Genomic DNA, 26,500 nt, shown 5'->3' on the forward strand with positions numbered 1-26,500 from the left:
ATATTTATTATTTATGTTAGGACTAAGGTTAAAGTTTTCGTTGTATATTAGTGCGACCCCCCCACCCCTTTTAAGCGGACGGGCAATATGCGCATGTGTAAAGTTAGGAGGACATGCCTCATTTAGAGCAAAAAAGTCGTTTGGTTTAAGCCAGGTTTCGCTGAGACCGATGACGTTAAGATTGTTGTCTGATGATATCATTAACTAACAACGTTTTGGGAGACAATGATCTTATGTTTAAAAAACCTATATTATAGGTAGTGGGCTGTTTTAGGGAATTTTTGATCAAATTATCCGTAGTAGCAATATTAATAATGTTGTGTTTATTATGCCCAGTGCATTTAGTATAGTTACGACCATATCTAGGAATTGATATGACGGGAATTTTCCGATTGTTTGTTTGTTGCTTTGATAAACTGCACGCATCATAGTTAGCCACCTCGGTAAAACACATGTCCAACTCTGAAACACTCAAAGCAGAAAAAACTTGTTTTAATTTAACTGACTCCTTACCCAGACCAGTAGTCTCTCATCTTTTATTTAAATCCGGCTGCAGGATGGATGGAAGTGGTGTTCTGTGGGGATTAGCCTTCTGCTTTGTTTTTAGCCCCGCTCGGCATCTGAGTTTCCGATCACACCGCTGGCGTCTGCTCCGTAGACGGCCCCCTCTGCTATTATACTCCCCTGCTTCACAGGCCGCTGGATGTAGCGGCACGTCCAGCAAGCACGCGTCTATCAGTCCAAAGCGGCCCGATATGTCCATATTCAGAAGTGTCTGGCGGTCGTACGTGATCACGGAGTGACCACGATGCGAGCCAGCCATGAAGTCTGCAGAACTGTCCGGCATTTCCTCCAAATGTTCCATCTTTAGCAAGAGCTCAGCAATGTCGCAGCCCGTCCGGGCGCCGCCATCATATCATATGTATGTATATATATGTGTATGAACGTATATGTATGTATATATATGTATGTATGTATGTGTATGTATATATATATATATATGTACGTATATGTATATATATATATATATATATATATATATATATATACTGTGTGTGTATATATATATATATATACTGTGTGTATGTATATATGTATATATATATATATACTGTACATATACTGTACATATACTGTATTTATGTGTTTGTATATATATACACTGTATATATACTGTATTTATGTGTTTGTATATATGTATGTGTGTATATTAGGGGTGTAACTGTACGTGTATGTAGCCAACCATCTGATTGGTTACATACAAAGCCAATTAGCAGTGCGATGTAACAGCCAATCAGCAGTGCGTATTCAGAGCGCATTGAGTCAACGTTCAGCGTCGAGCAGATATTCGTTTAGCAGGGGAGCAGCGGACATATGTGTGTGTATATGTATATATATATATATGTATATATATATATATATGTATATATATATATATATATATATATATATATATATATATATGTATATATATGTATGTATATATATGTATGTATATATATGTATGTATATATATGTATGTATATATATGTATGTATGTATGTATGTATATATATGTATATATATATATAAGTATATGTATATATGTGTGTATATATATATATACAAAACCCGTTTATATAGGAGTTGGGAAATTGTGTAAGATGTAAATATAAACGGAATACAATGATTTTCAAATCATTTTCAACCCATATTTAATTGAATATGCTCCAAAGACAACATATTTGAAGTTAAACCTCATAAACATTTTTTTTTTGTGCAAATGATTATTAACTTCAGAATTTGATTCCAGCAACATGTGACAAAGAAGTTGGGAAAGGTGGCAATAAATACTGATAAAGTTGAGGAATGCTCTTCATACACTTATTTGGAAAATCCCACAGGTGTGCAGGCTAATTGGGAACAAGTGGGTGCCATGATTGGGTATAAAAGCAGCTTTCATAAAATGCTAAGTAATTCACAAACAAGAATGGGGTGAGGGTCACCATGTTATAAGTAAATAGTCAAACAGTTTTAGAACAACATTTCTCAACGAGCTATTGCAAGGAATTTAGGGATTTTACCATCCACGGTCCATAAGTGGCAGAGGGGTTAGTGCGTCTGCCTCACAATACGAAGTTCCTGCAGTCCTGGGTTCAAATCCAGGCTCGGGATCTTTCTGTGTGGAGTTTGCATGTTCTCCCCGTGAATGCGTGGGTTCCCTCCGGGTACTCCGGCTTCCTCCCACTTCCAAAGACATGCACCTGGGGATAGGTTGATTGGCAACACTAAATTGGCCCTAGTGTGTGAATGTGAGTGTGAATGTTGTTTGTCTATCTGTGTTGGCCCTGCGATGAAGTGGCGACTTGTCCAGGGTGTACCCCGCCTTCCGCCCGATTGTAGCTGAGATAGGCGCCAGCGCCCCCCGCGACCCCAAAAGGGAATAAGCGGTAGAAAATGGAATGGATGGATGGGTCCATAAAATCATCAGAAGGTTCAGAGAATCTGGAGAAATCACTGCACGTAAGTGAGGTTATTACGGAACTTTGGTCCCTCAGGCGGTACTGCATCAAAAAGCAACATCAGTGTGTAAAGGATATCACCACATGGGCTCAGGAACACTTCATAAAACCACTCTCAGTAACTACAGTTGGTTGCTACATCTGTAAGTGCAAGTTAAAAGTCTACTATGCAAAGCGAAAGCCATTTATCAGCAACACCAAGGAACGCCGCCGGCTTCGCTGGGCCCGAGCTCATTTAAGATGGACTGATGCAAAGTGGTAAAGTGTTCTGTGGTCTGACGAGTCCACATTTCAAATTATATTTGGAAACTGTGGACGTGGTGTCCTCTGGACCAATGAGGAAAATAACCATCTGGATTGCTATAGGCGCAAAGTTCAAAAGCCAGCATCCGTGATGGTATGGGGGTGTATTAGTGCCCAATGCATGGGTAACTTACACATCTGTGAAGGCACCATTAATGCTGAATGGTCCATACAGGTTATGAAGCAACATATGTTGTCATCCAAGCAACGTTATCGTGGACGTCCCTGCTTATTTCAGCAAAACAATGCCAAGCCACGTGTTACAACAGCTTGGCTTCTTAGTAAGAGAGTGCGGGTACTTTCCTGGCCCGCCTGCAGTCCAGACCTGTCTCCCGTCGAAAATGTGTGGCGCATTATGAAGCGTAAAATACGACAGCGACACCTGGACTGTTGAACGACTAAAGCGCTACATAAAACAAGAATGGGAAAGAATTCCACTTTCAAAGCTTCAACAATTAGTTTCCTCAATAACCAAACGTTTATTGAGTGTTGTTAAAAGAAAAAGTGATGTAACACTGTGGTGAACATGCCCTTTCCCAACTACTTTGGCACGTGTTGCAGCCATGAAATTCTAAGTTAATTTTTATTTGAAAAAAAAAAAAAAAAAAGTTTATGAGTTTTAACATCAAATATCTTGTCTTTGTAGTGCATCCAATGGGATATGGGTTGAAAAGGATTTGCAAATCATTCTATTCCGTTTACAGTATATTTACATCTAACACAATTTCCCAACTCATATGGAAACGGGGTTTGTATATGTGTATGTATATATGTATATATTTGTGTATATATATGTATGTGTATATATGTATTTATGTATTGTATAAATGTATGTATATATATATATATATATATACATATATATGTATATGTATATATATATGTATATGTGTGTATGTATATATATGTATATGTATATATATATATATATACACACATATATATGTATGTGTATGTTCGTATATATATATGTATGTATGTAATTATATGTGCGCTATGTGTTCTCATTACTGTAGAATTGTATACCATTTTACTGTAATTGGAAGGTAAATTACTTTATCCCAAATAAATAAACAAACAAAAAAATTAAATTTACTATTATATCTGTGAGCAAATATTTTATGTAAATAAATATTGAACATCATAGTTGATTTTTTTCGAGGTCGGGTTGTCTTTGTTTATTGCTATCACATGATTATGGCATTTTCGCTCGTTTGTCCGTGTTGATGGGCGTATACTGCCCAACCAATTTTGAAGCTGAAATATTACCACAACAGAACATTAGGTTTTGTAATTATAATTTTTCCTCCTCAATTTTCAGTACTTATCACTGGCGAGTCGTGAGTAGGGAGGCTGTCGGTGCTTTCTGTGTGTGTAAAGCTGGCGCCCCGTTATCCACCCACCGAGACAAAGATTGTGAATGACTGAAAAGAGGGTTCTCTGTGTTCAGTTCATTCTACTGTTAAATAAACAAGTTTAGGTGCTGAAAGCCAGAGAAAGTATGGTCGACACTATTTCAAAGTTGGTGACGGGCTTTCGATCAATCAGAGTGTATGGCCAGGGGATCTGCTGAAGAGCCTCACGTAACTACAGGGCCGCCATGTTTGCTACCAACTTGAAAAAAGTTGGCTATTCTATGCTGAGAGGGATGCAGAGTGAGACCTTTTTCTCCCTGTTTGAAGAGAGAGACAAACAAACGTGAGGCTCAATAATTCAGATTGGCGAACATAGTTGTCACTCAAATGTCTGTGACGGCAGAGGAAAAAAACACTTAGCTTCTTGTGGTTGTTAACGCACTAATTAGAACCTCGATCTCAGTTAGTTATGCCGCCCTACCTCAGGCTATTTGTGTGCAGACTTTCAAAGTCACCTGGTTTGTCTAATCAAAGCAGAGTGAAGACTATTGTGGAGTTCTGGCTGTTATTGGCGGAATTTAATGAAATTTCGCTTCAGGTTTAGGCGTTTGCGTGCAGAATATCAATGAGGCCCCCTTTTAACAGGCTTTTCCTAAAGTGGTTGGCATCACCTTGACTGGGAGTAAATGTCGCACAACAAGTGAATATATCAAGTTTGTCATAGTGCGTAATGGGAATGAAATCAAGCAAGATGAAGATGTATACATAGCGTAACCGACTGCAAGTGTTCGCAGAGAAATAAATGAACTCCTTCTCTTTTGTTGCTGCGTTTTACATGGACGCTGATGTGCACTGACAAAGCAGTTTTTTTTTTCTTGGGGAAAAAAACCCAAAAACCCTTCCATCTGTAGTAACTCTAGTCTTGGCTTCACTGAGCACGGATCAGGGAGACACACTTTGCTGACAACGCTGCAGTGGGCTGTCAATCACAACTAGCCAAAAGTCACCAGCAGCTTTTTCACATGGTTGACTTTGTTCCAGCCCGGCACTTCTATTAGCTTTAAAGGTGTTCAATATCTTGACGTCATCACATAATACGAACCTGAGACGGGATTATGTTCAGCTATGTTGTGTCAGAGCAGAAACAAGGCAGAATTTGTCATACATACTGTATTGTACTTGTATGCAGGTTAATGATTGAGTGACCTTCTGAGTGGAATTGTGGAAGGCTAAGCCGTGCAAATAAAAATGGACCCAGCAAGTTGCAGCTAGTAAATAAATATTTGCCCTATTGCCCAGCCCCAAAAAGTGTCACAGTTAAGCTACTGAGTCTGTACACGCCTTCGTATTTTGCAGTTGTGCGCATCAAAGAAAAAACACAAGGCAAATTGAATTACAACTTCATTTTTACAGGAAGGGATGTGGCAGTAGAAAACGACAGATTTCGATCACAGACTAAAACGTAGGATGAACTGACAGGATTTCATGACATTAGCTTGAGGCTACAGAAAATGCCTGCAGTGGTGGACTTGACTGAACTTGCAGCAGACGTCTGCTCGCTGGCGGCTTGATTCCGATAAAACGTTTGCCAGTCAGCAAAGCAGTCAAAGCTGCTTTTGGGATTATTGTCATTGCTAATTGGCGGCGTGTTAGTGCCCATTATGTAATTGGGGGATGGTACAGTGGAACATCAAAGTGAAACACTGTATGTCCAATTTTGCATGGTTGACCAAATTGTCATATCAGTGCAAGAAGAAATGATACAAAAGACTGTTGCTAAAAGCTATAAAACCGTACATTTGGCTTTTAATCTATAATTTTTTTGTGCTATCTTTACTGTAATCAATGCCTGTGTTTCCATTACACCCAAAAATGCACAAAAACTTAATATAGCAATAAAAAACTGGTAATGGAAACATCCATATTTTGAAAAACCTCTCAAAAAAATACTTAAACATTTTTACGCTCTCATGAGGTGGTTTTTCAGACATTTCGATATTGAAGTGTCGCAAAAGTAAGACAGAAACTTTTTTGTTACATTTATCGGGCACCTAAATGACGAACCGACGGGCAGACGGGGCACTCTTGGTCCCGCTTCCGATCGGTCGGTTAGGGGGAGTCTCGCAGGTCCCTTCCCGACAATCGAGGCCAACCCGTAGGCTCTGAACAATGTTGAGAGGTCCCATGAATCCACAATTTTGTCTGAATTTCTCGTTCACAATTTTCTCCCAAAAAATCCCTTATTCGTGGGCGTTGTCTTTGAGCGATTGGTCGCTACCTTCGTTTCATACAAAAAAACACATACATTTACAATTTAATCCTGTTTGTAGTTTTTTGTTAGAGAATATAGCGCATACCGTATTGACTAGCGGTGCAGTCTGTTGAGGACGGGTTGTCCTATATTTGGGGACTAGAGATTTATACATGCAAACTAACCGGTGAGTCACCGCTTTCCTCCCATGGAACAAAATAAAAATGTCTAAACGGTTGGACAAGCGCTTTGGGGATCGCGGCCAGACAATCCCGCGAAACTACGGAAAAAGCGCCGGGGATGCCGTGCAGGCACAAAGATGAAGGAGCTGGGAAAGGACAGTTAAGCCTGCCCTTCCCTCTGTTCTCATGGGGAATGTGCGGTCTTTGGCAAATAAAATGGACAAATTTTTCGGGCTCATCTGAACTCAAAAAGAGTATGCCGTGTGCAGTATTATGTGCTTTACGAAGACTTGGCTACACGCGGACTTCCCGGACAACAGCGCGTCTTCACAACCTCACGGGCTGATGGTGACACACTCCTGAGCGGTAAGAAGAAAGACTGTGGGATTGCCATCTTGGTGAACAAGTGGTGGTATAATCCTGGACATATTATTGTAAAGGAGTGTGTTAGTATGCCGAATATCAAACCTCTGGCTGTCGGAATTCGACTATATTACAAACCCCGTTTCCATATGAGTTGGGAAATTGTATTAGATGTAAATACAAACGGAATACAATGATTTGCAAATCATTTTTAACCCATATTCAGTTGAATATGCTACAAAGACGACATATTTGATGTTCAAACTGATAAACATTTATTTTTTTCCAAATAATCATTAACTTTAGAATTTGATGCCAGCAACACATGACAAAGAAGTTGGGAATGGTGGCAATAAATACTAATAAAGTTGAGGAATGCTCATCAAAGACTTATATGGAACATCCCACAGGTGTGCAGGCTAATTGGGAACATTTGGGTGCCATGATTGGGTATAGAAGCAGCTTCCATGAAATGCAAAGTAATTCACAAACAAGAATGGGATGTAAGCAAATTGTCGAACAGTTTTATAACAACATTACTCAACGAGCTATTGCAAGTAATTTAGGGATTTTACCATGTACGGTCCGTAAAATCATCAAAAAGTTCAGAGAGTCTGGACAAATCACTGCACGTAAGCGATGATATTACGGACTTTGATCATCAAAAACTAACATCAGTGTGTAAAGGATATCACCACACGGGCTCAGGAACACTTCATAAAACCACTGTCAGTAACTACAGTTGGTCGCTACATCTGTAAGTGCAAGTTAAAACTCTACTATGCAAAGCCAAACCCGTTTATCAACAATATCATGAAACTCCGCCAGCTTGGCTGGGCCTGAGCTCACCTAAGATGGACTGATGCAAAGTAGAAAGGTGTTCTGTGGTCTGACGAGTCCAGATTTCAAATTATATTTGGAAACAGAGGACGTGGTGTCCTCCAGAACAAAGAGGAAAATAACCATTTGGATTGTTATAGGCGCAAACTTTAAAAGCCAGCATCTGTGATGGTATGGCGGTGTATTAGTGCCCAATGCATGGATATCTTACACATCTGGGAAGGCACCATTAATGCTGAAAGGTACATACAGGTTTTGGAACATATGTCGTCATCCAAGCAACGTTATCATGGACGCCCCTGCTTATTTCAGCAAGACAAGTGTTACAACAGCGTGGCTTTGTAAAAAAAAAAAAAAAAAGAAGAGTGCGGGTACTTTCCTGGCCCACCTGCAATCCAGACCTGTCTCCCATCGGAAATGTGTGGCGCATTATGAAGCGTAAAATACAACAGCGGAGACCCTGGACTGTTGAACGACTGAAGCTCTACATAAAACAAGAATGGGAATGAATTCCACTTTCAAAGCTTCAACAATTAGTTTCCTCAGTTCCAAAACGTTTGAGTTTTGTTAAAAGAAAAGGTGATGTAACACAGTGGTGAACATGTCTTTCCCAACTACTTTGGCACGTGTTGCAGCCATGAAATTCTAAGTTGATATTCATTTGCAAAAAAAAATAAAGTTTATGAGTTTGAACATCAAATATCTTGTCTTTGTAGTGCATTCAATTGAATATGGGTTGAAAAGGATTTGCAAATCATTGTATTCCGTTTATATTTACATCTAACACAATTTCCCAACTCATATGGAAACAGGGTTTGTATTTGCCAAATAAAGAAAATTATGGGAGCCACAAGACTCTTTTGAAATTTAAAATGAAATAACAGCGTACAAAGTTTTGTTTTGCTTTTTGCTATGTATTAACCAGGGGTCTCAGACACACAGCCCGCACCTTAATATGAAAATTTAATATTAGTGCAAGTTTTATTTGAATGTCGCTTGACATCACATTTGTCAACCATTTAAATTTTCAGGGAGACTACCGAGTTTAAGAGCAACCTTCCTCTCGACTGTCTGCTGGTTTTCACCTTAACAACAATAATAAGGGCGTGCTATGAAGACAATTCGTTTAGCGCCCTCCACAACCGTAACAAATAGCTTACCAACCCATTCACATGTTGTATGAGGCTTCTGCAGGCTCACATAAGCGACTGCAAGGCATACTTTATATTATAAACACAACATAACAAATACCCAGAATCCCATGCATCCCTGACTTTTCCGGGCTCCATTATACACCCTCGCTAGCACCAAACCCCTCCCCAATCCCGCCCACCTCAACCGATGCACTGAGGGGGGTGGGGGGGAGAGAGAGTAGTGGGGGTGTATAATGTAGCCCGGAATGGTCAGGGATGCATGGGATTCTGGGTATTTGTTATGTTGTGTTTATAATGTGTTACAGTGCGGATGTTCTCCCAAAATGGGTTTGTCATTCTTGTTTGGTGTGGGTTCACAGTGTGGCACATATTAGTAAGAGTGCTAATGTTGTTTATATCACAACCCTCAGTGTAACCTGTAAGGCTGTTAAACAACTATGCCTTGCAGTCGCTTTTGCGTTAAGTCAGCAGCCGCAGACTACATGTGGCCGGCCGGCACTCAGACAACGTAGTATTGAAGCGGACGCTACGACATGGTCGAGAGGACGCTTAAGGCATTGCCATCACGGCGCGGCCTCAATATTATTGTCCGGGTGACAATCTGAGAATGTTATCCTGTGGAGATTTCTGGGAAAGGCAATGAAATTTGGAAAACCTCCCGGAAAAATGGGAGGGACGGCAATATGCTGCTGAGCCACATCAGAGTGATCCGAGAGCCGCATGCGTAGCCGCGGGTTGCTGACACCTGCAGAGATACAAATAATTGCTATTGCAACATCCAGTAGACACATGTAGAAGAGCTGTTTATTTGATTAAAACATTTCAGGTTAATTAGTATATTTACGGTGGAAGAGGGGTTAGTGCGTCTGCCTCACAATACGAAGTTCCTGCAGTCCTGGGTTCAAATCCAGGCTCGGGATCTTTCTGTGTGGAGTTTGCATGTTCTCCCCGTGAATGCGTGGTTTCCCTCCGGGTACTCCGGCTTCCTCCCACCTCCAAAAACATGCACCTGGGGATAGGTTGATTGGTAACACTAAATCTGCCCTAGTGTGTGAACGTTGTCTGTCTATCTGTGTTGGGCTTGCGATGAGGTGGCGACTTGTCCAGGGTGTACCCCGCCTTCTGCCCGATTGTAGCTGAGATAGGCGCCAGCGCCCCCCGCGACCCCTAAAAAGGGAATAAGCGGTAGGAAATGGATGGATGGATGGATGGATGGATAGTATATTTAACAAACTCATCCCGCGGGCCGGGTAAAACCTGTTCGTTTGCCACCCCTGCCCTAGGGGTTCGGTGAGTTAGCCTCAGGGGTTCTGCGGCGCCTCCGCCGCGGAGGTCGTCACACACCCGGCTCATCGTGTAAATAAAAACTTCTCCCTATCGGCGTATTATGGATACCCTCAAACAATATTACCTCTAATTTTCCATATGCGTGAGCAAGCGAAAAAACTCCTTGAGAATTCAGTGGAGCACATGTGAGCGACGTCAGGCGTGCACATGCACTGTGGCCACACCACAGCAGCACTCCTGTCCCAAACTTGACTAAATAACTAATTAAATGTTTTATTATTAGAATTAAATGACAGCAATCATTTCCATGAGATTATTTTATAGTGTAAGAGTTTTAGCCCACTTACAATGACAATAACAAAAAATATTGTTTTTCATGAGCTGTGTACTAGTATTGGATGTCTGGGTAGAAAACAAAGAAAAGGAACAGACTTTTCTGTGAAAATGACATGAAAGTGGTACTTGTCAAGGTGAAGCCACCTATATCTGAACTGGTCTCTTGAAGACAATAGCAGAAGTCTCACTGATTTGCAGGTGTGTAATTTGTTGTGAGTTCATGCACTGTTGGTTTCGTTCTTTGAACAAGTTGATGTTCATGCACAGTTCGTTTTGTGCTTTAGTAAAAATCATAACTTTGTCTTGAATTTGAAAAAAATATATATGTATATATTTTTCATTAAAGAAGGGTTTTGTGAATGTGCATATGAAACTGGTGGGGGTCGGTACCACCAACAAGGTTAAGAACCACTGACCTAGGGATTGTCTGATCAGACTTTTATGCTGACGATTCCTATACTGATCTTGAGTGAGATCACATTTCCATGTATTTATGGTACATGCTATTATAACAATAGCAACAAAATATCAAAATGTTATACTTCTCTTTTATTACATACAATTGTCTGATCCCAACAAAGTCAATAGTACACAGTAACTAAACAAATGCAAAAACTACTATTTGCTACTCATTTAAATCCTGTGGATTTTTGCCCTCAAAGTCCTCCTGCATCCAGGTAATTATTCCCGCAGTTGATAAATATTACCATAAACAACAAAAAATATTTTGAGACAATACAAAATCAGCCTTATCACTCATATTGATCATATACTGATACTACCCTTGGCGTATACGCCACTAATTATGGATCGATCTACTGACTGTGACAATGCCGACACACTAACAGGTATTGTAGTATCCGCTCCGCGCACTCGTATTATTCTACTTGTTAATGTCCTGTTAAAAGCTGCTTACTTTCTGCTGCAATGTGGTTCCATCTACATTTCATAAAGTTTTTTTAAGCATTTCTTCTTGGTGTTGTTTGGAGCTAGCTTAGCTGTTAGTTTTGCTATTAGCATTCCTGCTGTTCAGAGGCTGATTGATCGGCACAGCCCACAATGTATCTATTTTTTCTGATTTGTTTTTCAGACCAGGCGCACTAGGTTTGGAATATGTCTTATGTTTACAGGTATACAATTTAACATGTTGAAAAACGAGTAGAAGCATAGCAAAAACCATAGGATGAAGCCAAAACTCATATTTCTACAGGTGAACCCTACCTGACCCTCATCAAACTCTTGAGCGCACACATCTAAAGAACCAATGCCCCAGCACCCCATATTCTTAAAACCGACCCTTTTAGACCAAGTTGTTCTGATTGTCCTCTATAAAGTCTCAAAAATCTTCACATTGTTTGTGTTGCGTTTGGTTCAAACGTTAGCTTGTGAACTTAGCCAATAAAGAACCAATCAAATTAAGGGCTGGGTCCAGGAATTTTCTTTTATTTCTGTAATGCAAGCTAACTTGGCAGATTCTCAGATTGCGCTTTTAGTTTTATTATTGATTGGTTTGTTATCCCATAGACGGTTGCGGCGAGACTGGTGTGAGATATTGTATTGGTAGATTTATGTCAGTTGGCCAGTAGCTCCAGCTCAGCATTGTGGGAATGCTGATCCAGTGAGTTGAAGGGTGAAGATTAGGGTCAACGTGATGTGTAAGGAGCTCAGGCCTACTTTCGTTTTCACAGTGCTACTTTTTAACCCTTTATATATCAACGTGACATGTCTGTATTATTGCATGTATGAGAATTGTGTCAGCATTGCTCTCACTGTCACGTTTATTCCAAATGATGCCTTATGTGAATCTAAGGAATTCTAATCCCAAGCAGTTCATGAGCAGTGAACCTTCTCCCGAGAAGGAGTTGAGTCGGTTCAGTCTCAGCGGGTCTTGTACCCGTCGGCCTGCATTCCACTCATTGGCGATGTCACTCCAGCTGTGACGATGTCCGCGAACACAGAGCATAATTCATGCCCGCCGAAGGGGGGCATATCCTAATTGGAATTCCAGTCTTTTTCATCCTGCTGGATTGGAGCGGAACCACCAGACAAGACATCCACCCTATTATGTTGGCCCCTTGTCACCTTGAAAGATCCATTTTGGAGATTGTTGACATTCCTGTGCAGAGGAAAATGTGGCTTGTGAAATAATGGCTGCATGAATGATGTGAGGAGAGCACTTGTACTGTAGTGTTTGATGTAAGGCCACTAAAGGACTTGACCGTCTGTGGTGGCTGGCAGCCTGTGTGGTGTGAATGCTAATGATGGAATGAATCAAGGCTCATTCATTCAAATAGTGGACAAACGAGCACAAGGAAGCTCCTTTTTCTTTTGAAATCACTCACAGCATTGCACTGTGTGGCTCTCAAGTGTTTCACAACAGCAGTTATAGGCGTTTTTTTGCATGGGATCGTCCAAATAAACTCATAATGCACGTCCTAATGTAGGGTTGTCCCAATATCAATATTTTGGTACTGGCACCGGTACCAAAATGTTTTTTGGTACTTTCCTAAATAAGGGGGACCACAAAACATGTCATTATTGGCTTTATTTTAACCAAAAATCATAGGCTACATGAAACATATGTTTCGTATTGCAAGTCTGTCCTTAAAAAAATAGTGAGCAAACAAGACAACTTGGCTTGTTGTAGTAGGTAAACAAACAAGATATCCTAATTTAGCTGCTGACATATGCAATAACATATTGTGTCAGTTATCGTTCCATTATTTTGTCAACATTATGAGGGACAAACTGTAAAAATTAATTATTAATCTACTTGTTACTTTACCGTTTATTTGCTTATTTTCTCTTTCAACATGTTCTATCTACACTTCTGTTAAAATGTAATAATCACTTATTCTTTTGTTGTTTGATACTTAACGTGAGTTTTGGATGATACCACAAATTTGAGTATCAATCCGATACCAAGTCATTACAGGATCAGACATTGGTCATAATCCAAGTCCTCATGTAAACTAATTTCCTTAGTTTATAAAGATAATATAAAAATTAAAAAAATACGATTTTGTGATGCTAAAAAATATCAATGTAATCATAGTAGTATTGACTAGATATGGCTCTTGTACTTGGTATCATTACAGTGGATGTTAGGTGTAGATCCACCAATGGCGTTTGTTTATATTGTAGCATCCCGGAAGAGTTGGTGCTGCAGGGAATTTGTTCCGTAGTGTTTGTTGTGTTTCTGTGCAAATATTCTCCCAAAATATCTTTGTCATTATTGTTTAGTTTGGTTTCACTATATGGCACATTTATGACAGTATTGGCATTGTTCATACGGCCACCCTTAGAGTGACATGCAAGGCTGTTGAGTTAATATGCGCTTCATTCACTTATGTATAGTGTGTTAATTAAAATATTGATATTGACAGTTAATGATCTAACATTATTAAAACTTGTCTTTGCTGACTATAGACCACTTTTGCCGCATCCAATATTATATCTTCATCTTTAGGGGCGGTTTAGCTCGGTTTCTAGAGTGGCTCCAGGTTCGATCCCTGTTTCCGCCATCCTACTCACTGCCGTTGTGTCCTTGGGCAAGGCACTTTACCCACCTGCTCCCAGTGCCACCCGCACTGGTTTAAATGTAACTTAGATATTGGGTTTCACTATGTAAAGCGCTTTGAGTCACGAGAGAAAAGGCGCTATATGAATGCACCTGGGGATAGGTTGATTGGCAACACTAAATTGACCCTAGTGTGTGAATGTGAGTGTGAATGTTGTCTGTCTATCTGTGTTGGCCCTGCGATGAGGTGGCGACTTGTCCAGGGTGTACACCGCCTTCCGCCCGATTGTAGCTGAGATAGGCGCCAGCGCACCCCGCGACCCCAAAAGGGAATAAGCGGTAGATGATGGATGGATGGATGGATGGATGAATATAATTAATTTCACTTCACTTTATCTTTAGTTATTTAGCTAAAATTTGTTTGTCCATCCCATCCATCCATTTTCTACCGCTTATTCCCTTTTTGGGGTCGCGGGGGGTGCTGGCGCCTATCTCAGCTACAATTGGGCGGAAGGCGGGGTACACCCTGGACAAGTCGCCACCTCATCGCAGGGCCAACACAGATAGACAGACAACATTCACACTCACATTCAAACACTAGGGCCAATTTAGTGTTGCCAATCAACCTATCCCCAGGTGCATGTCTTTGGAAGTGGGAGGAAGCCGGGGTACCCGGAGGGAACCGTTCTCCCTTATCTGTCCAAATACATTGTCTGCTTGTAAGAACTCTGTGATTGTGCACTGCCGCGAACATGTTCGTCTGCATGACACGACGGGATGACTGACGGGTGGGTACTTTTTAGAGGCGGTGTAGTACCTAATATGATTCATTCGTATCGCGGGAGTATACGAATACCGGTATACTGTACAACCCTATCCTAATGTTTTTCAAGTGGTTGCCACTTCCATTTTGTCGAATTGTCTTTGAGCTTGGACTTAGACTTTATTTTATTGTCATTCAAATTTAAATATGACAGTACATTACAAAATTGTGTTGCATTTGCTCGTTGTAGTGCAGGATAAAAGAGCAATAGGTGCAGATATAAATAAATAGCTTAACCTTATTGACAAATTAATACTAGGGTTTTCAAAAATAATGCCTAAACTCTTGTGATTAATCAATAAAAATCACATTAATCATGTATATGCGAACTAGTCACAGCATTTATTTTGCCTGTTCCTGCTCCTTATAGGAGAATTGCACTTTTTTTGGAATATTGCCTATCTATTACTGCGGAGCCAATAGGGGGTCCACTATTCCGCCCATATAGCCCCAAAAAACGCTAACAATGCTTGTTTACATTTCATGGCTTGAATATTACCTAATTATTAGTGATATTGTTACTATTAGCGCCAACACAGACAAACTATAACTGCGGCTTGATCACCAGCTTGTGTGCCAATGTTGACACAATCAGCTTCTTCCTAGTTGCCTTGCACGTCAAACTTTATTCTAGATTCTATGTGTCAAAGTCAAGGCCCGCATGCCAGATCTGGCCAGCGAATGAATTTATGGCCCCCGGGATGATTTTTGATTAGAAATAGTATTAGTATTCGCCTGCTGCTCTTTTGCACGCACTCCATCAGTGTTGGCGCTAGCAATTTTCAAAATGGGCTCCCAGGGACCCATCAAGTCCTAAAAATAAGGTCCCACAATACAGTACAACTTTGGAGTGACACATTTTGTAACAGTTTTGAAAACAAATTATAAATATATGCATTGTCCTGTTATATCTCACATTCAATAATGTGTTTTGGAAAAAGGTTGTCAGAAATGTTACTTAATTCATTCCAAAAAAAATTATAAAAGAAAACAAATATTTTGCACATGTAACTGTATTCAGTTATAAACATTTATTCACTTTTTTCTTTCCTTCACTGATCTAAACTTTTCCGCTGCCGGTATTTTATCTATATTTTTATTGTAATATTTTCAGAATGTGTTTGTTCTATTTTTGGCTAAAGTAAGACAAAGAAAACAATCTGAAGTTGTCTTTATTTTTTAGTTTTAATGCCGTGATTTTAATAGTCCGGCCCGCATGTGCAAAGAGTTTGACACCCCTGGTCTAGATCATAAATCACGCCTCTCACTGAAAGTGGGGGTAATAATCGATTTTTAGATGCTTCACAATTCGGACATGGACGAATATAGAATCTATTAGTAAATGTCAATCGATGGTCAATGTATTTATTGTAAATAAAGTCATGCAGACAGTTAGGCTGACTGCAGCGAGCCACCTCACCGAGAGTTCTCACCAACTCCCACTATTTTATATACTATTGTGCAAATTAGTACTCATTGTTCACTTAAAAGAGCCGTTCAAAACATTCCATTGTTCAGCCAGTGTATAGCAGCTTGTTTGTAGTCATAGTAACAATACGTTGAGGACATGTGATGGCTTGTGCTGTTTCCCTTCAAAATAAAGGTGTTTTCCTGGGTGTTACGTCCCCATTCAAAATTCATGTTGCAGCCTGTGAGCCGTACGCCAACCAAGGTGTCATTGATTTGTTTTGGAAACATGAGTCATCAATTTTTGTCTCCCTCCGCCCGCCAGGGATCGAGCTGTGCCTGCCGGGTTGGCGCTTCTCCATGACCATGGTGGCCAGTTTCGTGATGCTGGGCGGGCAGCTGCTGATGCCAGGTGTGGCGTACCTGTGTCGGGATTGGCAGGTGCTCCAGGCCGTCATCATCTGTCCACTGCTGCTCATGCTGTCCTACATCTGGTAAGGGGCCCTTTTTTGTGGCGCTTTCAAAAGTTTAAATGGTTGATTTTTGAGTAACACGAGCAAACACTTGAAGGACAGAGTCAGAAGGAAGAAACCTTGAACAGAACCTTGACCGGGTGTGGTCGCAAAAGGTTTAATCAGTGATCAAAGTGGATGAAAGGCCATTTCCAGCAATGAGTTCAGTGTAGTTCTAGTGGCCTTGTCTCTTTCTCTCCAGTGATAAAGACCCACATGCTTACAATCTCCTGTGCACTGTATGCGGCTGAGGTCTACAAATCTCATAGGGAGTGTTTGTATTTTCTCTATCTAGAGTATATGGTAGACCTCGGCATTCCTCCAAGGCGTTCCTGAACAATGCAGACACACTTGAAATGGCTAATTTGATCAAATATTCCCCCGCAATAAGGAGGATGTAATGCAGGTATGGACAAACTTGTATGTTCCGTGGGCCGTTGGTCTTTTTAATTAATGTTAGAACAGAAATTAGCAAAGATCTTTTACTGAGCCCCCTGAGCCAAAAAGTTTGCTCACCCGTGATGTAGTGTTATCTAACTATTTAGTGGTTTACCTTGCTACTGTAAATTCTCCAAATAAAACATTTATTCAGTTAACCACACTGTCTCCTATAGGCGCATAAAATGAATGGTCTTTAATTAGTGCTGTGTAAAAATAGCGATAAACAGCTGTGGTTTTTGGCAGAGTTGCCGATATTCTTGTGGTGGTGGGGGCTTGGCTACGAGTGTGGTCCATTCTTCATCATTATACAATTTGCATAATGATGACAGTACAGGCCAAAAGTTTGGACACACCTTCTCATTCAATGCATTTTCTCTATTTTCCTGACTATTTACATTGTCGATTGTCACTGAAGGCATCAAAACTATGAATGAACACGTGGAGTTATGTACTTAACAAAAAAAGGTAAAATCACAGAAAACATACTCTATATTCTAGTGTCTTCAAAATAGCCACCCTTTGCTCTGATTACTGCTTTGCACACTCTTGGCATTCTCTCGATGAGCTGGTTTTCACTTCACAGGTGTGCTTGAAACTCATTGAGAGAATGCCAAGAGTGGGCAAAGCAGTAATCAGAGCAAAGGGTGGCTATTTAGAAGGAATTAGAATATAATATATGTTTTAATTTTTTTCACCTTTTTTTGTTAAGTACATAACTCCTTGTGTTCATTCATAGTTGTGATGCCTTCAGTGACAATCTACAATGTAAATAGTCATGAAAATAAAGAAAACACATTGAATAAGAAGGTGTGTCCAAACTTGTGGCCTGTACTGTAGGTTGTCAAGCAAATTGGTGTATGTAAATAAAGCTGTAGCCACTCACCAATAGCCAAATAAAGTCGCTGTCCAAAGCCTTGCATCACTCGGAAGTCAAAAAGTCTGCTGTGCCTCACCATATTTATAAAAAAAAAAAAAAAAAAAGACAAAAGTTTGATAAGTTATCAGAGAAGCTTCTGTAAATAAACATGTAAGGGACGTGGGTGAGCCAAAGAGAATGTACTGTCAGGCGCAGAAAGTGAACAAACGGGCATAACAAAGGCACATGAAAATGTCGGTATTGTCCCAAATAACACAGTTTTTAATTATATTAACTATATTACCGGCGTACCGCCCAGCCCTCGTTTTTTCGAATTATCAATTAATCGGATAAAATACACTTTATAGCAGACCGTGGCAAATTAAGGCCCGGGGGCCACATGCGGCCCGTTAAGCTTTTCAATCTGGCCCGCCGGACATTCCCAAAATTTTTTTTTTTAGATCTTCAAGATGCAAAGTGTAGCTGCCATTATGATGTGCAGTGATGTTTTTTAATGACCAGTTACTATTGTAATCTAATTAGTTACTATGGTAATCTCAGCTCAGACGAGCTGCTGTGATGCAGCTGCTGTGATGCAGCTCGTCTGATGCTCCCTCCGCATTTGTGGATGCGGAGGGAGCATCTCACAAAAAAGTTCTAAAGCTTAGTGATACATCAGATTGTAAGTGGGTTTATTTTGTACCCTTCGCGTTCATATTTCACTTGATTGTAAAATATGTCCATTGAAAGGGGGTGTGACATTCATATTTTCTCAATATTCAGTGTTTTATCGTTCATAGAAAAATTTAAAATTTCATTACGTTTTTTAAGGCGGTCTGTCATAACGTTTTTAGCATTCAATCAGACATTATTGTGAAGTTTTGTGTAAGTGTCCCTAAAAATAGATATCCCGGCCCCCCAGACACATTTTTTTCTCTAAATGTGGCCCCCCAGTCAAAATAATTGCCCAGGCCTGCTTTATAGCCTCAATTTTTAGGGTAAATTAAAAATATATATATTTTTTCTAATAAATACACACTGCCAACATTGAAATTTCAGTTTTAATTTGTGCGCATTAAGGAAAATTAAAATAATAAAAAAATATTATCTGCTGTTCATTGTCACTCACATCACAGCACACACGCACCACCGCTTTCATGTGCGCTCTATTGCAGCGGCCGTGCACAAACTAAGTTTGCATGTCAAAAGTTCAGAGAACTTAATGCTGTCTGGGTTTTATAGATTTGAAGCTGGCTCCACCGTGGTCTCCTGGGGGGTTGACCTTGTGGGGTCCTGGTTGCTTGTGTGACAGGGCGGTTCTTTATCATTTTTCATGTCATATTTTGTACATATCATATTGCTGTCTCCTTGTCATATCATATGAAAGCTGTAAGAAATGAGATTTCAGTAAGTGACCTTAGCCAAGCTTTCATTTAATTTGGACTCATTCATTATGACTAATGAAGAGGGCATTCCTTCTACTTCTCAGGATATTCCCTGAGTCACTGCGTTGGCTGCTGGCCACTCAGCAGTACTGCCGCTCCAAGTGGATCATGGGACACATCGCCAAGAAAAACTGCGTGAACATGGAGCATGACACCGACAACATCCTGCCAGGTAAAAAAACTTAAGTCAAATGGAATTTCCACTTTCCCGTAAAAAGGCGAGATTGACACAATTATATCGCTTTCTTGTCCGGTTGCCATGGTAACAGGCCACTCTAGTGTGATGAGCAGCACCACATTATGACAGACTGCAATCTTTTACATTAATATGAAGAGGTTGGATTTAGGTTCTCCTCTCTGAGCTGCCTCTTTAATGTGGTAGAGGAGTTAGCGTGTCCCAATGATCCTAGGAGCTATGTTGTCTGGGGGTTTCTATGCCCCCTGGTAGGGTCTCCCAAGGCAAACTGGTCCTAGGTGAGGGATCAGACAAAGAGCAGCTGGAAGACCTCTATGAAGAACACACACAAAGGACCCAGATTTCCCTCGCCCGCACGCGGGTCACGGGGTGCCTCCTCTGGAGCTAGGCCCGTAGTTGGGGCACGATGGCGAGCGCCTGGTGGCCGGGCCTGTCCCCATGGGGCCCGGCCGGGCACAGCACGAAGAGGCAACGTGGTCCCCCCTCCAATGGGCTCACCACCCACAGCAGGGGCCATAGAGGTTGGGTGCAGTGTGAGCTGGGCGGCAGCCGAAGGCAGGGCACTTGGCGGTCCGATCCTCGGCTACACAAGCTAACATTTGGGACGTTGAACGTCACTTCACTGGGGGGAGGGAGCCTGAGGTAGTGCGCGAGGTGGGGAAGTTCCGGCTAGATATAGTCATACTCAATTTGATGCAAAGCAAGGGCTCTGGAACCAGTTCTCTTTAGAGGGGCTAAATTCTCTTCCAGTCTGGCGTTGCCGGCAGTGAGAGGCGACGGGCTGGGGTGGCAATTCTTGTTGCCCCCCGGCTCAATGCCTGCAGGTAGGAGTTCACCCCGGTGGACAAGAGGGTAGCTTCCCTCCGCCTTCGGCCGTGGCCCGATTGGTACCGGGCCGCAGAATAATTTTTTATTCGTTTTATTTAAAAAAAAAAATATATATATATATATAAATATATAATATATATATATTTTTTTATTTTTATTAAATCAACATAAAAAACACAATATACACTTACAATTAGTGCACAAACCACAAAAACCTCCCTTTTTCATGACAAAAACGTCCCTTTTTCATGACAAAGAAAAAAAAATAAATAAATAAAAGGATTCTCAAGTTTCTTCAAAATAGCCACCCTTTGCTCTGACTACTGCTTTGCACACTCTTGGCATTCTCTCGATAAGCTTCAAGAGGTAGTCACCTGAAATAGTTTTCACTTCACAGGTGTCAGAGTTTTGATGCCTTCAGTGACAATCTATAATGTAAATAGTCATGAAAATAAATAAAACGTATTGAAATGAGAAGGTGTGTCCAAACTTTTGGCCTGTACTGTATGTCTGTCACTAGACTACAGTATAGAGAAGCGCTTAAAACTACAAAATGTCTGACAAGGCAAAAACGCAGTCGAATGGGACATGACCTGAAGGAGAACTTCGGCACGTGAATAAGACCGTCCGCAAAATGACAAATTCTAAAGAGACCGTAAGAAAGCGGCTCGAAGATGGTATGTAAAACATAATCTATGCAACATTTTAGGCAGAGTAGCACCATTACATGTTATGTAGACCATAAGTAAGTGTTTGAAATGTATAAAAAAAGTCATATCACCCTGTTAATTTGTAGCCCTGTTCCATCAACTGTTATAATAATAAACTAAACGGTATAAATGTGTCCTTTTTTTAGAGAACATTTCCATTCACTGCTTCAGGCAGCCTTTCGTCTTCACTCGTATTTCCTCCTCTCCTATTGGAACACTGCATTTTATTGTAGCCCCATTTAAAAGCTCTGAGGCAGACGCATCAATTGAGCGGTGAACTTGATGCCGCTGGGCCATCACTCTTAGGTTTGCGGCATGCAGGCTATAGATGATCATTGGGAAAGCAGAGCTGGCAATAAGACCCGCCCACACTGCCTGAGGCGCGTACGTGGAATGATGTCACATGCCTGAGTTAGCGTGTACACAGAAGCATGAGGCAGAGGCCAGTTTCAACGGCAAGCACGCTGTCTGACACCAAAACATCCCATTGGTGTAATTTATTTTTTAATGGTTGCTGTTGGGTGTTACTTTCTTCTGTGGTGTCACACCCGCCTCTTCATGAGGATCATGTGTGCTCATCAAGGCTACAGTTCGTACATGGGAGCTTCACACTCCCAATTAAGAGCGAAACGTATAAAAAAACTGAAGTTCTCTTTAGGACAGTGAGTTGACTCATTTTACATGACTCCATGCTGCATTATTACAATCCATAGCCTCCATTTTTCTGCAGGGATCCTCAGTCTCCTCTTGGATACAACATAGTACAAGTAATTACCGTATTTTCCAGACTATACGGAACAGCCGACGAGCGGCTGTATTTTCATACAAAAGGCCCACTGGATTAAAGGGGTCATATTAATATTTTTTTCTAAATGTAAAATACTTCCTTGTGGTCTACATAGCATGTGATGGTGGTTCTGTGGTTAAAATGTTGCAAAGATTATGTTTTACAGATCATCTTCAAACCGCTTTCTGAGAGTCTCTTCCGGATGCGCTGTTTTGTGGGGGTCTTATTTACGTGGCTAACCTTCGACAGTGCCTTCTCCCCGTCATCTTTGTTGTAGCGGTGTAGCGTGCAAGGAAGGGAGTGGAAGACGTGTCAAAAGATGGAGCTAACTGTTTTAATGACATTCAGACTTTACTTCAATCAATAATGGAGTAGCATGTTATTATCCGTGGCTCACTGGTGCAACAGCAACGCCGGAAATGTGTCCTGTGAAAAACCGTCCGACCAAAACTTTCTAACAAAAGTTCGCTGGGTGAATGATGTAAATCACTACATCTGTTTTAGCTGTTTTAGCGCTTTCATGGCGAGTTTACTGACTGCTATAAGTTGGAACTTTACACCACTATATATTAAAAATGGCAACAGCGGAGGATGATTGTCCCATAACAAAGAGATAGAGAAAAAGAAGAAGCTTATCGACTACGGCGTCGACACGGACAACAAAGGTCGTCCCGCGCGCATTTTCAGGACTTATGCAGATCCCAAATACAGATCAGCAGGTACCAGAAGGTAAGAAAAGTTGGGTTTTGCATAATATCACGAAACAAAACCCCATATAATAGGTCTTACCTTATACACACTATAATATTACTTGCATGTTTAATTCGCCGACAATCCGTCAAGCGATGCGGTTTCATGGTTTACCAAAGTCGTACTAAAACATTTTGGTAGATTTTTGAGAACCATGTGTAATGTTCTATATTTTCAGTGGAACATATAAAAAGGGTGGTGTTGTTTACTTGAGTCATATTGCAGTCTAAACATATATCTTATGTTCTGTCTCCCTGTAATGTTTGTCTGATCTTGAATAGGATTGTGATGAAAATTGTAATTTCCCCTTGGGGATTAATAGTAATAAAGTATATCTGATTTATGTGTGACTGCCATACTTATCATTTCAAAATGTACCAAATGAAATAGCTTCAATGTCGGTAAGCACAACCAAAATGATTCCGTACATTAGGCTCACCGGGTAGGCGCACTGTCGAGTTTTGAGAAAATGAAACATTTTTAAGTGCGCCTTATAGTCCGAAAAATACAGTCAGTTGCGATATGATATTGGTATTGGATATTGATTTCATATAAGGCAAAAAAACAAGTGTTGCATTATATCTGTTTTAATTTTAAAATAAAAGTGCTCCAATACAGACAGTCGTGCAGCGCAATTACTTGTGCAAAGCTCGATAGTTAATATCTAAATCTCTTCCGATAAGCACACAAGGTTGGACTTTTTTTTGCATCTTTGTAAAGTCACTGGCATAAGGTAAACATGGTAGGCGATAAGCTACAAGGAGCTAGCAGTTACACAACAGCTAAGCACACAATAGCACACAAGCTAAACATATGGAGTGTTGTTGATAGTTTACTGCGTCCTTTTAAATTTGAACGTGACAGTGACAGGATGCTTACCTAACGATCTGTGATTGATATTTTAATTTATTAGCAATATATACAATACAGGTCAAAAGTTTGCACACACCTTCTTATTCAATGTGTTTTCTTTATTTTCATGACTACATACATTTTCGATTGTCACTGAAGACATCAAATCTATGAATGAACACGTGGAGTTATGTACTCAACAACAAAAGGTCAAATAACAGAAAACATATTTTATATTCTAGGTTCTTCAAAATAGCCACCCTTTGCTCTGATTACTGCTTTGCGCACTCTTGACATTCTCTCCATGAGCTTCAAGAGGTAGTCACCTGAAATGCTTTTCGCTTCACGGGTGTGCTTGAAGCTCATCGAGGAAATGCCAATAGTATGCAATTTTCAGATGACAAGTTCCTGTCCTGCAAAATTTGCACTATTCACAACAAAACAAGAACATTGGTTGAGAATGTCAAAAGCAAAGATATATTTGGTGCCAGTTCAATCAATCACACAAATTGTTTATGTAGACCCGAATTACAAGTACCTCAAAATGGCATCCCCTGTTTTGAACCCACATCCGGGCAAGGAAAAACTTCAAAAGCCAGAACTGGGAAAACGAAAAATCCTTGGGAAGGGACTACAAGTGTGGGTAACTCCCCTCCAGGGTGTGACTGGCTGCAATGAAAGCTGAGTGGGTACAATTATTGAAATGTTAGATTAGTAGATCATGTGAGAGTCCAGTCCATCAGAGGGTTGTCGGGAGATCTTCTAGTTGTTTTCATTAGAATTTTAATCCAACTGTTTTTATTGACATTTTCAAAAAGACAAGTAAAAACAGTACAATTTTAAAGTAAATTCTTCACACCTTTTCCCTTAAAACCCAAACCACCCACTCACCCTCCCACCCCACTCAGGTCAAACCAACAAGGGACATATGGCACACGCATACAACAAGTCAGACGACAAAAACACACACACACACACACACCCATACAAGGCCAGAGACAGACAGAGACTGAAAGGAGAGAGAAAGGGAGAAAAACAAAATAATAATAAATAGAACGGAGATTATTCCTCATCTGCGTCTGGGCATAAATCAAGAGAGTTAAAATACAGCAAGAAAGGACTCCATGAGCTTTGAAAAGCTTGAGCAGAACCTTTTTAGCGAAAACCTAAGTTTTTCCAGTTTTAGATTGTGGAGAACCTCTCTAAACCATGAATGTGATGGGGCGAGCCAGCTTCCAAATAAACAAGATCAATCACCTGGCCAGCAAGGTCGTAAAAGCAACAGCGGGTTTTAGTGGTACCGGGCACATGTTATCAGGGCATATGCCAAAAATGGCTGATAAAGGGTTGGAGGAAAAGTTTTGACCGTATGCCTTTCCGATTGTGTCAATAAAGTCCTCCCAAAAGGAACATAGTTTAGAGCAGGACCAGAACATATGGACATGATCAGCCAGAGATTGTTTGCATCTATTGCAGGTATTGCTAACAGCGGGGTAGATTTTGGATAGTTTTGAATAAGTGTAGTGAATTTTATGGATTACTTTGCATTGGATGAGACTATGACGGGCACATATCGAGGATGAGTGGACCAGTTTCAGGGCAGAGTTCCGGTGTTGATCGGATATGTTGGTATTAAGATCAGTCTCCCACGAGGCTCTCATCACTGATAGTTTGGAGCAACTGAATTTAAGGAGGTATATAGCACAGAGATGTGTTTCTCATGATTAGGGCTCAAAGATAACAATGTATCTGTAAGAGTTTCTGGAGGACGATTTGGAAAGTGTGGGGACTGCTTCTTTACCAAGTCCCTCGCCTGAAAATAACAAAAGGTGGGAGTTGGGCAAATCATATTTGGAAGAGAGTTCAGCGAAGGTTGAGAACACTGTGTGCAAGGAGGTCTTTCACAGTGGTGATACCATGATAGTGCCAAGCCATGAATGCGGGGTCAGTACGGGAAGGTTTAAATAATAGTTTTTTTAAGTAGCAGGGTCAATACACAAGTGTTTCCGTAGCTGGTTCCATATTTTCATGGAGATCGATGCAATGGTGTTTGCGCCTTCAAGTTTAAATGGAAAAGGGAGTGATGAGCATAAGTAAGAACGTAATGAGAAGTGTGGGATTGTCGTTTCAAGAGATACCCAGGCCGGGAGGGCCTGAGAGCCTCCATCCATCCAGTATAGGATTTTCTGTACATTATTTGCCCAATAGTATTGTCTAAAATTGGGGAGTGCAAGCCCTCCTTCAGATTTGGGAGATTGTAGGACCGGCTTGTGGATTCGGGCTGATCCGGCCCCCATATGAATTTGGATATTGATTTGTCTAAGTTTTCATTATAATTTTACTCATTTAATTTGGTGCTATTTATCTTGCTGCAAAATGTTACTTAATTTAAATTTTAACCTCAAAATGGCGGCTCCTCAACAGAAGGCCTTTTGAGTGCTTATGTTTGCAAAAACAAATGCCATTGTCAGGGGGCAGCGTGCTTTTAGAACAGAGTTTTGTCAAAACGTGTAAAGCATGAAATGAATACTCAGTTATGTACAACACATGTGTTGATTGATTGATTGATTGAAACTTTTATTAGTAGATTGCACAGTACAGTACATATTTCGTACAATTGACCACTAAATGGTAACACCCGAATAAGTTTTTCAACTTGTTTAAGTCGGGGTCCACGTTAATCAATTCATGGTACAAATATATACTATCAGCATAATACAGTCATCACGCAAGTTAATCAGCATAGTATATACATTGAATTATTTACAATCCGGGGGGTGGGATGAGGAGCTTTGGTTGAT

The 26,500-nt window shown here is 40.6% G+C and overlaps 1 protein-coding gene across 1 annotated transcript in view; it reads left to right on the forward strand.

Moving 5' to 3' along the window:
- LOC133568389 (solute carrier family 22 member 23-like) overlaps window positions 1-26,500 on the forward strand; it is a 102,899-nt gene that overhangs the window by 63,580 nt on the left and 12,819 nt on the right. The window contains exons 4-5 of the mRNA XM_061920282.1: window positions 16,648-16,816; window positions 19,621-19,748. Of these exons, the coding sequence (XP_061776266.1) occupies window positions 16,648-16,816; window positions 19,621-19,748 (297 nt within the window). The remainder of the gene's footprint in view (window positions 1-16,647; window positions 16,817-19,620; window positions 19,749-26,500) is intronic.

The sequence above is a fragment of the Nerophis ophidion genome, linkage group LG14, assembly GCF_033978795.1.
Source record: "Nerophis ophidion isolate RoL-2023_Sa linkage group LG14, RoL_Noph_v1.0, whole genome shotgun sequence".
Taxonomy (NCBI): Eukaryota; Metazoa; Chordata; class Actinopteri; order Syngnathiformes; family Syngnathidae; genus Nerophis; species Nerophis ophidion.